The 13,536-nt window shown below is 39.7% G+C and overlaps 1 protein-coding gene across 1 annotated transcript; it reads right to left on the bottom strand.

Moving 5' to 3' along the window:
• LOC123075506 (probable jasmonic acid carboxyl methyltransferase 2) lies at window positions 1–1,408 on the bottom strand. The gene is made up of 4 exons (XM_044498098.1): window positions 1,334–1,408; window positions 772–1,164; window positions 431–697; window positions 1–342 (listed from the first exon to the last, which is right to left on the bottom strand). Exons 1-4 carry the CDS (start codon window positions 1,406–1,408, stop codon window positions 1–3), a joined length of 1,077 nt encoding a protein of 358 aa, XP_044354033.1.
• Between the last annotated feature and the right edge of the window lie 12,128 nt (window positions 1,409–13,536).

Here is a 13,536-nt window from a genome sequence, read left to right as displayed (position 1 = left end):
TCATGCCTTCTTGAGGGATACCGCTAGCATTGGTCGTGGGCTTTTGGCAAGATCGACTTGCAAGCTGCCTTCCAAGATCCAACGTCGCTCCAAGGTCCTCACGAATTCATCCATGACTTCTCCAAAATGATGGACTATTATCGGTTCAAATATGGCTCTGGTCACACTAGCAAACCTGCTTGGGACCACAAGTGCGCTGTCCAGACCAACAAAAGGATTGTTCACCTGCATCTCAGTGATTGAAAATGAGCCTTCATCTTGGATGATATCCCTTAGCTCTTTGTTGGAAGGTTCATACACAGGCAAATAGAAAGAGTCCAACTTTGCTTTGTCGATTACACCCTGTTAAAAGCATGCCAAAAGATTTGGTGGTCAAATACTCGGTGTTTGTTAGCAAATTATAAACATGCTATACTAGAAAAAACCATACCTCTAAGACCATGACGCTTAGAATCTGAGCTATGAATTCCCAGAGGGGAGAGAATTCGGGGGTGATTACATCAGAATCCCTCCCTACAAGAGAAAAAACCATCCGGCCTCCTGGGACCGTTTCTTTCGCCCTCAGCTCGAGGAAACATGTAAAATCTTTCCTGAATTGTTGTGCATAAGCCTGAAGGACCATTGGGCGCCTTTCAAGCCTGGTATGCTCGTCAATGTCATACGCTGGGATCTGGTTCCTTGTGAGACTTTCAGGAGCCTGTAAAGGTAAATAAGGTTCTGCTTACGGAATTAACAAGTAAAGCAACGAATCGAGCAGTTTTAAACTCACACCTTTGAGAGCCAATGCAGGCTGTTTGATGAGCAGACAAGATGCAAGGAACCACTAGTGAAGAGCCTCTCGTAAAATGACCCGGGTAAAACCCCAGTCATGACAATAGACTTGTTGCTTCGACGTAGTGTGACCAAGCTCTTCAGCACCATGTTGAAGTCGTTGTCAGGCAGGTCGTTGAGGAGCACAGACACTTCGGGAGGTGGCTGTAAGAACTGGTGGTAGTGATTGTGGATGGCCTCTACGGCAATCGACACTAGCGCTATCGCATTTGGGCCAGAGGAGCACCCCAGGTTGGCAATCACCATCTTTGTGGGCAATAAGGTGCTAGTGCTGGGGCATAAATCGAGGATAGCCGCTTCTATTAGGGGCTTCATCCTCTTCTGCTCACCATTCTGTAATCGAGATCGAGGTGCAGTTATTCAGAAAATGTGGTCCTTATAAGATTCTCATTCTTCTATAAAATGCTCCCAACCATGTGTGAAGAAATTCTTGACGGAATTGTCGATGGAAGCCAGGTGTCAACAACATAGTGAGTTAATTTGGAGGAAAAAATATATATACCTGAACAAAGGAGTTGCGAGCATAGCTTGTTTCCCCTTGTCCTTGATTCATATGCACCGTCAACATGGACGCCATTGCCAGCTTCTTGGAGCAGGACTAACCTCAGTCACCTCCAGATTAAAACTATGTGAAGGAACCAGTTTATAGTAGCTAGCAGGAAAGGCCTGGCTCGCATATATATACCCGACCACGATCGCACGCTGCGGAATAATTGTCGCTTTAATGAGATTCGATTTTTTGGAAACAGTCATGCTGCAGAAAATTTGCCACTTTAATGAGATCCAATTTTAGATAATAGCTGACACCTTTTAATGACTTTCTGATCGTGTGTCGCCGAATTGTTGGCACTTTAATGAGCTCCGATTTTACAACGTACTAGTAGAGTGCCCGTGCGTTGCCACGGGCTCTTGAAATAGTTTACCAGAGTTACATGTTAAAATCCACACATACAAATAATATAACACAAACTGAAGTCCATTATTGCAATGTAACAAGCTGAGTGATGTTACAACTTAACATCTATTACAAAAATACTAATATCTAGATGATGCGCTTAAAAATTCTTTCACAATATCAGGAAAGTTTCCTCTAGCTTCATTCCCGCGATGTTTTAGCAAGTATAATAAAAAATGCTTCCTCAATTCATACCCATCCTGCAGAAAAAATAAATGTAGTTAGTATGAAAAATTCATGGAGAAGGTCTTAAAACATGTAACCCACAATACTCACCGCGCAAACCGGCTTGACCAATTCTTTACCGTTCCACCAGAGCATAAAATGAAAAAAAATAGCCAGACACATTCCTGGAAAACTTTCAATTAATATTATAAATAATATAATGATAACAAAAGTAAATATTCTTGTTATGAATTCATTACCCGTCTATACTCGTTGGAACACCGGCCGGAAATAAACGATGCCATTTAGATATATCAAAATTCCACCCAGGCAGCTTTATTTCGAGTGCTTCTTTGAAATCCCTTGAAAAACTTTTTAATTTCAGTGAATGCCTCAAGTTTTTATCCTCTGACGATTGTGATGATTGAATAGGATCCATAATATATAGACGACGTGCCTCTTTGTCGATGATGTACAGGATGTATCGGCCGATAGATGCATAGGGAAGACAAATCTATAAGTGGAGCTATTAGAAACAAAAACAAACCATGATAACAATGGTCAAAATATTTTATTTACCTTATTGCAAGATGAGATGTCGGTCTCCATCCCAGGCCAGCTATCAAATAATGTTGCCAACGTCTGGATAGTTTCCTTCTCACAAAATTTCTGACCTCGTGTTGACTCTAGCAGCATGGACTAAGTAAAAGAAAAAAAATATTGTTTCAACATGTTGATACTAATGGCACTTAGAATGAAGAGTTACGGTAACTTACACAAAATCGTAGATCCATGTAGTGTATAGGAGGGTCTGTGAACAATACTCCCTCGTCACATGCCAGCATAAGCACGGCGGTGTTGAAGCAATCATTGTCCATGGGCTGCTCCATGTTAAGTATGCACTGAAGTTTCTTAAGACTTAAGTGCATTGGATCGGGTGTGGAGCTCCGGACTCATACCTTCCTGTAATTTGGATGGTAAGAAGAACAATAATATACATCCGCACATTAAATATTGATACATGATACTTACTCCAAACATCCAGCATCATTGATCGACATGATGTAGTTGCAGAGGCCGGCAAGTATTTCACGTTGGTCCGTGGGAATGATAGTGATTGGGGCGGGACGTTTCTCTTCGACCACGTCAGATGGATTATCCAGGATCTCAAGATCAGAATTAGCTAAAGTTTCTTCGTTGAGAGGTTGATGGTACATGGGACATCCTTTTAACTTATTAAGCTCTGAATCGAGCAAAATAATTGCTAATTTTTGTCGAAAATGTTTCATATCCTCCTACAAAAAAATATGAAAACAATTTATAAGATATTTTGATAAAACATTATGAGATAATGTATAAAACTGAAATACCTGCGTAAACTGGTCTGACAGTCCATGTGGTGTCCAGTATTCCATATAATTTAGCATAAACAATCCACATGATACACTATAATATTATAAAATAATGCTTCAGAATATCACACAGATGAATCTAAAAACAAACCATTGTAACAAGTGCTTACCCATCGGTTTGTATTGCCTCCTGAATTTGCTCTACAACCGTCCATTTTGTAACATTGAGATCAGGCCACTTATGACCTTTGATAAACTCCGAACTATGCTCTACAAGTTTCAGCCATTTCTCGAGCCCTAGCAACTATTTTATATATGAGAAATGTTAAGGATGAAGTCAAACAAAATAAATGCTAAGATGAGAAAAGAAATAGATATTTACCGTAGTAGCAAGGTCATTGCGTTTGACATTCTCACCAAGTGAGTCCAATACTTGGATCTCTTGTTTTTTGGCGTTGGCAATTGCTAGATACCAATGGTAGCCCGACATGTTAATCGGAATGAATAACTGGTGTAAATAAGATACAAGTCACAGTCACAATTAGATATAGTTATTAATAAATCATTAAACATATGAACTAAATAAAAACAATCCATAATTATATGCATGGATTACGAGACAAAAACTAACCATATCTTGTTGTAGATAACAATTAACATGACGCACGATGCGACGATATTTTGATGGGTCTGTGTCTCTTTCCCCATCTTCTTTTATTTGGCCCGATACAAACGTGCTAATAATGTGTACCTTTTCACCCGCCCTGTCTTGTAGATGGTCGTGAGCAAGCATGCAATATATGTAAGCATTTATCACCTGTAATGGGCATTTAGATTATATTTATATTTTATGATATTATATATTGTTCGTATTATTAATTACAAAGTTTGTGCAATTGGTCTTAGACCGTCATGTAAGAACATATCATCTTTAATAAGGCATTCCAAATCGTCGGTTGATAACAAGGCATCTCCAATGTCTACAAACTGGGTATTCTTCGGGGCAGACTTGATTGATTCGATGACTGTAATATCCCTAGCGGTACAAACATAGTCTGTCGAATTCATAAAAATATGAGCCAACTTAACAATCAAAATGAGCAAAATTAGTTCAATACAAAAGACAATAGTACAAAAATAAGATTGATAATAATATAAAAAAATACCTTGTGGGATAATATGTAAATTAGCATCTTTTTTGGTTTGTTATGAGATATAACCTCTTTGACATTTTTATGTTGTGAATCTTTGTCCCCTTTCAGCGACATCGCATCTGAACCCTCAATGGATTCTTTCCGTGCATCTCCAAAGTCCATATCCATGTCTCCTGTATTCTGAAAAAACAAGAAAAATAAAGAAAGCCCTTCCGTATTATCATCTATAAGATACATACAGAGGAAGGTAAGCTATATGCACCTCTTCTCGTGATGTTTCACTGTGGTCTGTCATCGTTTCATCAGTGAGTATGTCGGAACCCATCAATTTATATCTATGCTGAAATATAATTAATACTTTTTACTGCATCATAAAATTATATATAATATATGATAAAACTGAATGTGAAACTAACACAACTGTTTTCTCTGCTAATAAAAATAGTATTTGGTTATATTAGGAAAAATGACGCTTAGATCATTTTACTAACACAACAAATCGGGGAAAACAACAAAATATAATGTTCATATATAAGTAATTAAGCGTCTGAAATTGCTTAAGTTATTTTAAATTATTTGTATAGGCTATGGAAAATTGCCATACAAAAACTAAAACAAACAAACCAACATTAACCAAGTATATTTATTTTTTATATGATTTGTTTTGTGATACCCTTAGTATATGTCATAAGAATATAAATATTTATTTTTATGCACCATATTTAGTATATATATATATATATATTCAAATTTGTTTAATTTTTGAGGTATGTATACTGTAAATATATATGATATTTTGTGAGGTATAAAAATAATTACAAAAAAAAAATTCAGACGTCCACTAATAACAAATATACCATGATGAAATATTTAAGATGAAATATAAATGGTATTTCATACTGCATCATATTTGTATATATAATATATAAAAAAAATAAAAGTGAAACTAACACAATTTTTTCTATGCAAAAAAGGATACCTATTTAAATAAATGTTGTTTAAATAAATGTCCTACCCCATGAAACTCGGGATAAACAACAAACCTCAATGTTCATATATAAGTAATTAGTCATTTGATAATTATTTAAAATATTTTTGTAGGCTATGAACAAATGTCCAACAAAAAAAACATTTGTAAACTATTTCAAACAAAAAACTATAATAACTTTACACGGGCCATAAACAGCACGTCCAGGCCCAGACGAAATGCATCACGGGCTAGGCGTCGGCCCACCTCCCCCGCGCGTCAGCCCGCCTCCCCCGCCGCCTACCTTATCCACCCACTCGCTCCTCTTCCTCCACTCACTTCATCTTCCCACTTTCCCCTCCGCCGCCGCATCGCCGCGGGGTAGGTGGCGGCCGTGCGACTCCGCCCGCCGCATCAGTCCCTCTCCCCTCCACTCATCTCTCCTGTCCACTCACTCGCCAGCTCTCGCCCTCTCACCCCCCACACCCGCCGCATCGCGGTGCGCGTCGCCGAGCCCGCAACCACCACGCCATCTTGCCGCGACCACCGCACCAGTCTCCGGCGCCACCTCTCGCCCTCCCACGTCCCCCCGCCGCATCGCGGCGCGCGTCGCCGAGCCCGCAACCACCGCACCGGTCTCCGGCTTCACCTCTCGCCCTCTGACCTCCCCCGACAGCATCGCGGCGCGCGTCGCCGAGCCCGCAACCACCGCACCATGCTCCGGCGAGACGTGTGCGACTGCTGTCGACGCACGCATGGAGCTTCATCGCCCAGACGCGGGTGCTGGATCCCGTCGCCCTCTGGTCGGATCCGCGGCGGTGCTGGTCTCCGGCGAGTTCGACGGTGGATCCGCAGCGCGGTGCCTCGATCTACAACGCCGGCAGCTCCGGTACGCAGATCCGACCCCTTTCCTCCTCTACTTTTCTTTTTTGTGTATGCATTTATACACTGCATTTTCTCTGTATTTTCATATGATTTACATGTGGATCCGCACCAATATTTGATTTCAATTTTTTGTGCTTGTATGCTATATTTTGTATATACAGATTATTCTTGTATGGAGAGACTAGGGGTGTGCTTCAAGGGTTCTGGATGAAGTAGGTCGAGGCGTTGATGTTGTGTCCAGGCTTTTCTTTTATACAATGGTGGCGATGAGGGATGAAGTATGTGAGGATCAGTAATGTTGTCGCACGACAATGTCCGTTCACTCATGGGTTTTCTCAAGGTGAGGTGGTATCTTTTATTTCTGTGCATATGTGTGTTCGTCTGAATTATTACTTTTGCATGCACATTTGTTGTTTGCATTTGCACCTGCGGATGTACATACATAATCATACCAAAACAACATGCACTAATTTATGGATAGTTGTTTTCTAATCAGTCATCTACTACAACCAAGATTTCTCTAGAATATTAACTCTTGAGATCACGCAACTGAGAGTGAGTGTAGTGAGTGTGCGGCGTTGTCCAATCCAATTTGCTTAGATTCGTAAAAGAACCTTCATGTTAAATTTTGTCGAAGTGCTTGCTTGCGTCATGATCCTTGTAACTACAACTATAATTGAGAAGAACAGGGAAGAGTGAAACACTGAATGAGGTCTGGTCTTTGCTCTGCCATAGAATTGTAAAACAAACGCATAACGTACATAGTTTTTTATAAACAAAGTGGATTTTTAATTAGAAGTCAAACTGTCGTTATGATTTTTAGTCTAAAAGGTATGTGATCGTCATCTTAGAATGCCAGTATGACACAAGTAGTGCCAGTATGCACGTGCATTGCTGCCTATTTGTATGAAGGTTTGACATTTTCATTACCAACAGCCCGACTGTTAGAGCTTCAAATTTTTTATTTTTTTTGCAAAACACTCTATTTGTCCATTTTGGCAAGGATAAGCCTACTGTATGTCCACTTGTTTACCCACTGGGTCCGTTTACTTCAGAACTAAAATTAGAGACCTAGCTATATTGATGAGATGCCGTCAACCCAGCATATAGAAGTGTTAAAAGGAAGAGTTTTATGGCACAGGATAAAAGAGTTCCTTTTTTTTGCAAAATATAAGGAACACAAAGTAGCAACAGCATTGATCTATAGACGTTTGTGATAGTTAACGTACAATGTGAAAATGTCCTCTAATTTGGTAAAGGCATGCAAATTTTCTAAATTTCAATATTCTAGGCGTGCCCTGAACTGATCTCCTACTCGCTGCTCTATCGAGGCGCCGTGACCCGGCCTCACAGGCAGGGCCAGGGCGAAGACTGCTCCCCGACGGCCAAGACACGGCCACGGTGGTGCAGCCTGTGGTCTACATCGCCTACCACTCCGCCGTCTTCCGGAACCCCCACCACTTCCGCGGCAAGGTGAGACAGACGGCCCCTCCATGACGACAACAACAATAATTACCGTAGCATGCCTCTTTCTTGGTAATTAGTTGTTGCACTCAATTCAATTAGCCTACTAACTAATCTAGTCCATTATTAATTATTGCTCTTCCACTGTTTCGGTATCTCTTGGTTTGCATTGGACAACTATGTGATGAAAACACATCACCAGTTTTGGTTCAATTTCTATGTATGCACATGATTCAAGTTTCTTCAATGAATGAATATGCAGCAGCATTTTTTGGTTCAAGCAATGTATAGATTCTGTTATTACCATTGGTCCTTTAAGTTTGTTTGTTTCAAGTGATTTGGCTTATTACTGCTCTCATGGCCATAATTTTGCTCTATGGTTGTTTACACCTGCCCATGGCATGCTAATGTTTAAAGCCGCCTCTGCTCTCAGACTAAAGCTATATGTAATATGGTTCAGATCGCCCATGGCGCGGACGAGACGGCGACGTCGGCAGGAGGGCACTTTGCAGCCCCTGGACTGAGGAGGATGGGCGCACATAGCCACCAAGCCCTCTGCTCCTCTTCTTCCAAGGCGAGCGATCAAGGGTCCCGAGCTCGACGAGTCCAGCCTGGCCACCACGACGCATTGCTCCCAGCAGGTAGCACATCCCTCTCCCTCTCCTCTCTCACCTGCTACTATGTAATATTCCAGTGATTGCTATTTGTTAGTTAGCTAGTTAAACGACCTGCTTTTCTGCTAAATAAATGCCCCATTAGCTAGGTAGAGGCAGTGTGCTATGCATGTGGTTGTTTAGGTTCTTGCATATGTAATGTAAAATAAATGAAAATATAGGCTGATTCTACTGTAATGCATTATTAGTCTCAAAACCAAGTTCTTGCATAATCACCAACACATTATTGACTGGTTATTTGTGAGAATCTCACTAAATTGGGTATTTGGGTGCTATGATGTGCAGGTGTTGGATAAGATCAGGTTTGAGACCCTGACCAAGTCCTCGTGAACAACCTTGGTACCATTGCAAGGTTGGGCGAGAAGGATTTCATGGAGGCTGTAGCTGCTGGCATCGACGTGTCCATGATTGGTCAGTTTGGTGTCAGTTTCTACTCCGCTTACCTTGTTAATGAGTAGTATGTGTGGGAGTCCCAGGATGGTGGCTCCTTCACTGTGAGACATGATACTACTGGAGAGCCCCTTGGAAGGGGTACTAAGATAACCCTATACCTCAAGGACAATCAGGTACAGCAAAACACAAGTCTTGTCACTATTTACATGCTCATGCTAAATATGTTCTTGTGGGGCATTCAGAATTTCTATGAATGTACCGTTAAATTGAAATGCTGTTCATGTGTTGCTTTTGTTTCTATGCTCTGGGGTTGTAGATTGGAAGACTGTTTGATTGATGATGCTTAGTTTTAGGAGAAATTCAGGGATTTGTTTTGGTTAACACACTTCACGCCCATCTGAAACATCTTCGTTTTGAAGATGTTGAATATGCTCCTTGGAGAAGTCTTCTTCTACCGCTTGCCGTCTAAAATATTATCTTTAGAATATAGTGCTTCTTAAGTTGACTTGTCACTGTAGCTGTGATATGAACTGTAGTGTCCAACTCATCCATTTCATATTTGTACATGGAACATGTATCTTTGAATCAAAGTTATCCTTAAAACCACATTTTTGTAACTGAGTCTTGGAATCAAAGTTATTGTTAAAATTTGAGCTCCTAAAATTCTCAGTTCGGTTTAAATATAGACCTTGCACGTGTTCTTGCTGTCACACTTCATTTTGTTTTCAACGTTCCTCATTACTTCTCAACTCTACCATTTGAACAGCAAGCGGAAGAGAAACCGAAGGAGTGCCAAGCAGCAGCAAAACGGCTCGACAAGGCTCTCTTGGTTAGTATGGTTCCATGAAATTTGTGAGTCTTGGCGCAACATACTTTTTTGGTCTTATCCCTGATTTGTGTTCTCTCACTGCCTAGGCAGGGTTTTGACTTTCCTGTATATGCCTATGCCATGGATAATTATGAGGTGAAGTTTGTTTGATTTCCTCACTGCCTGTAATCATGGTTTCAGTTTATCGGTATAAAGTTCTTACTATTGTTATTTACATGGCTTATGGTTAATTATATGGTTCCTGGCTTATGGTGCAACTGTGGAATGATAACCCAAACCACCTCAATCAGAAAGGGGAGGCCAAAATATGATATGGTTTAGTACCAGTTGATTGAGCAACAGAAGGTAATGCCTATCTTAGTAATTCTAAGCTCATTTCCCCCCCAATAAGTGTTCCTTTGTTACCTGTATTATAATTATTATTCAGTGAATTAAATCAGAAGCTACTTATATCAAAAAGCAGTTTCCTTTCCTATGAGGCTATGATGGCAATCAATATTTTTGTAGTATACCTCAACCAAACATACTTTTGATAGTACACCTGAAGCAAACATAACAACTATTACAGTTTTAGAGAAAATAAAGATCCAGAATTGTTCATACCTAGAGGTACTCGCCTTCTTGATGCTCCTTGCTTACACAGAGTACTCCTTGGGAACTTCTCCTCCAGGTCTGGCTGTTGTGATGGACGAAAGAAGAGCAAGGAGGGGGAGGAGGGATGGCAGAGGAGGTTCACATATATAGGTAGGCCATGCGGAGGATAACTGGCTAGCAGATCATTGCTTAATCTAGCACTACCATATATACCTGTCCCCTGCACATCTATTTCCTTTTTCCATCAAAATCACACCTGTTAATAAATTAGGCATTGACGGATTTTACAGGATGTTAACATAAAATGGTAGGCCATGCAGAGGAAGGCTGGGTAGCACATGTCTTTGCTTTTTTCATATATACTTATGTATGGTGCAGATATCTTTCCTTTTTTCATCAAACGCATAACTTTTAATAATGTATTAGAAAAGAAGTCAGAAATCAATTGTCATGGTGGTGTCCTATCCATACTTTAGATCATGATGGTGTCAATTGTCATGCCTTAATTTTTTTTGTGGTACTCATTTTTTCCAAAATGCTTATGTTCTTACACATAAGCTTCATGAACTTATCATTGATTAGCATGTATCAAAATAGAACATTCACGGCGTGCACACTAACATATCTACTATTAACGTGGTTCTAGTTGTGTACTGTAGGGTACTGATCAATAAGAAAAACCATGCATATATCATTTTTTTACTCTATTCACGAACAGATAAAAAATAATCAGCGTTTAATCGCTAGCTGGAATTTAAGGCAACGGCGAGAGAGGAAGATCAAGGACAACTTCAGGATTAAATAATATATGCAAGGTACGTGACGTATGACCTTCATATGTTTATTTACTATTCTATAGCTGGAATGTGATTATTTCTGAAGAATAAAGTATACATCGTATCGTATAACAATGCATGTATGGATGAAGTTATACGATACGAGATTAGCTACAGCAAAAGAAAATTAACGACGTACACAATAACGATGAAATATTAATGAATTTATTTGTTCACTTAAATAATTCACTGAAAAAATGATCAGGAAAGCACTACGTGCTAATCATGCATTTTAATTTGCATTGCAAAATTAGGCAGTGAGAACTGTTCATCGGTACAAAAGCTAGGGGTGTGGCACAATTGTAATCTAAATAATAGTCTAATAGGCTAAAATATGTGTATAAACAATTGCCAAAAGTTAGGGATCGCCGGCGCATTGTTTCCAATGATGGGCTCCATCGCTGATCGATACGCGTGAGTGATCGTTCACTGAGGTGTCTTGGCAATTAGGATGTCGATGCAGCATATATATAAACGGATATATTTTTAATGCTTTTTATTGCCTGCCAAATATATCAAGTCGTATTTAAGACGTAGATGATTCTTTCTAATTATAAAAAAACGTGACGGGGGCGTATCAGATCTTTCTCCTTTTTTATAGTTGAATATTTTGTTCCTAAGGCATGACATATTTACAGTTCAATCTCAACGAATCGAAAAAAAATCAACCTTTGTATAAAACCAGATATCCCGAATTAAGTACGCGTACAAATAATACATACTGCCATAATGGCTACACTTAGAGTTGACAAGCAAAAAGAAAACACACTTTAACAGAAATGATTGTTCTGTGTGAATACATTATTATTCCAAATGTAGATAAAAGGACCGAGGGAAACGAGCTTTTTATTGAGCCGTGTTGAAAAACAAAGTCATCTACTGTCCATTTTTCCTGGCTACAACTGCAGCATTGACGTATGATAGTGTTTCGTCAAGTGTCATTAAGCAGGCTTCGTGGATATCTACGTAAAAACAATTTGTTAGTACTAATAACATCGTAATACAGAAAAGAACAAAAAGCCATAAAAATCGAAATAGTTTATATAACTTACCTTGAAGATGATGAACATCATCATTAATGTTGGGGGAGAACAAGAATGTGCTCTCCCTCATAGTCTCCATGCACTTATCCCTCCGGTTTACCTGTATGTACGTAACTGCAATTTTCTCGAACAAATTTTCAGTGCTCTGCAAGTGGTACAAGTGACGACCAGCATGCTCTTGACTTAGGCGTATAAACAGTATCTCCCGTCTGGAATGATAAAGATATGTTGATGGTAGGCAACTATCAAATATTAATAATCATATAAAACCTCAAGTACTGATTGGAATTTACCGAAAATTCATGATGCCTATCTCAACAAAATGGACCTGCCGTCTATATACTAAATCCCACCTATGTTGTATCCTACCAGCATAGACAAGAATACCAAGAACATCTGGAAAAAATTAAGTCTGGGTGAGACAAAATGTTAAATCGATAAATATGCAAAAACAAACTAAAAGATGTTGCACCGGTAATGGTTTTGTCCCGTAGCAAGGATATGGCACCAAGTTGTGGGAAAAATGGTGGACACATTGTCGATGCAATACTGTGCACCGATGTCCTAACCATGGTTATAGCATTTAGTTCAATGACAAACTCCATGCATAGATACCAGAAGTGACCACCTAGCATTTCCGTGGGGTTTATCCCGCACTACTGAAGTAATATGTTAGCCCGGTCTGCAGAATGGCGTTGAATCGATAAGCTTGGTTGCTGAAGGCAATTGCTTCAATCTTTGTTCCCTAGAAATATTTAAAAATTCAGATAACAAGACTTTAGAACACATGTGTATATACATTAAAAAGGTTGCTATATTTAGTGATAACTAATCTCATACTTCCTGGTCCAGAAGTATGCAACGAAAGTATGGGTTTCCCATTGCATGCACCCTGATATGGGACTTCCACATCACCTTAGCTCGAATTATCCAACATCTTTGATAGATATGTTCCATCTATACACTTTGAAAATTCAGGTACCTACATAAAATAATACGAAATGATGGGATAAACAAACGGTGATGTCAGATAAGCGTGCATGAAGATCTGTACACTTGCCTGCTCATTGGAGGGATGGTAGGCAGAGGCATGATGGGATCCGGTGGATTCACCATCACCCTCCTCGAGGGCCTCGAGCTGTACGGTATCACCATGGTCAGGGAGCTAATGGATGAAGTGTTAAAGAAAGATAGAGGGGCACACGGGCACGGGTAGTGGCATTTATATATATAGTCCAAGGGGCCCACAGGCGGGAAAATCAAAATTCTTTCAATTATTTGCATGTGGCCGTCTAGCGAAAAAAACGTCTACTATCGAAACTATTATAAATAGTAAGTTATGAGAGTTCTTTGGCAACAAAAAATTTATTGCTAAAACTTTTTGAATCAATTAA

Source organism: Triticum aestivum, chromosome 3D, assembly GCF_018294505.1.
Source record: "Triticum aestivum cultivar Chinese Spring chromosome 3D, IWGSC CS RefSeq v2.1, whole genome shotgun sequence".
Taxonomy (NCBI): Eukaryota; Viridiplantae; Streptophyta; class Magnoliopsida; order Poales; family Poaceae; genus Triticum; species Triticum aestivum.
This window is presented reverse-complemented; position numbering and strand designations above follow the sequence as displayed.

Excerpts from the sequence above, each read along its gene's own strand:
- LOC123075506 (XM_044498098.1), bottom strand. The coding sequence starts at position 1,408 with ATGGCGTCCATGTTGACGGTGCATATGAATCAAGGACAAGGGGAAACA. Across the intron at positions 698-771 it reads GCCTGCATTGGCTCTCAAAG|GCTCCTGAAAGTCTCACAAG; the intron begins GTGTGAGTTTAA and ends TTACCTTTACAG. Across the intron at positions 343-430 it reads TAAGCGTCATGGTCTTAGAG|GGTGTAATCGACAAAGCAAA; the intron begins GTATGGTTTTTT and ends TGCTTTTAACAG.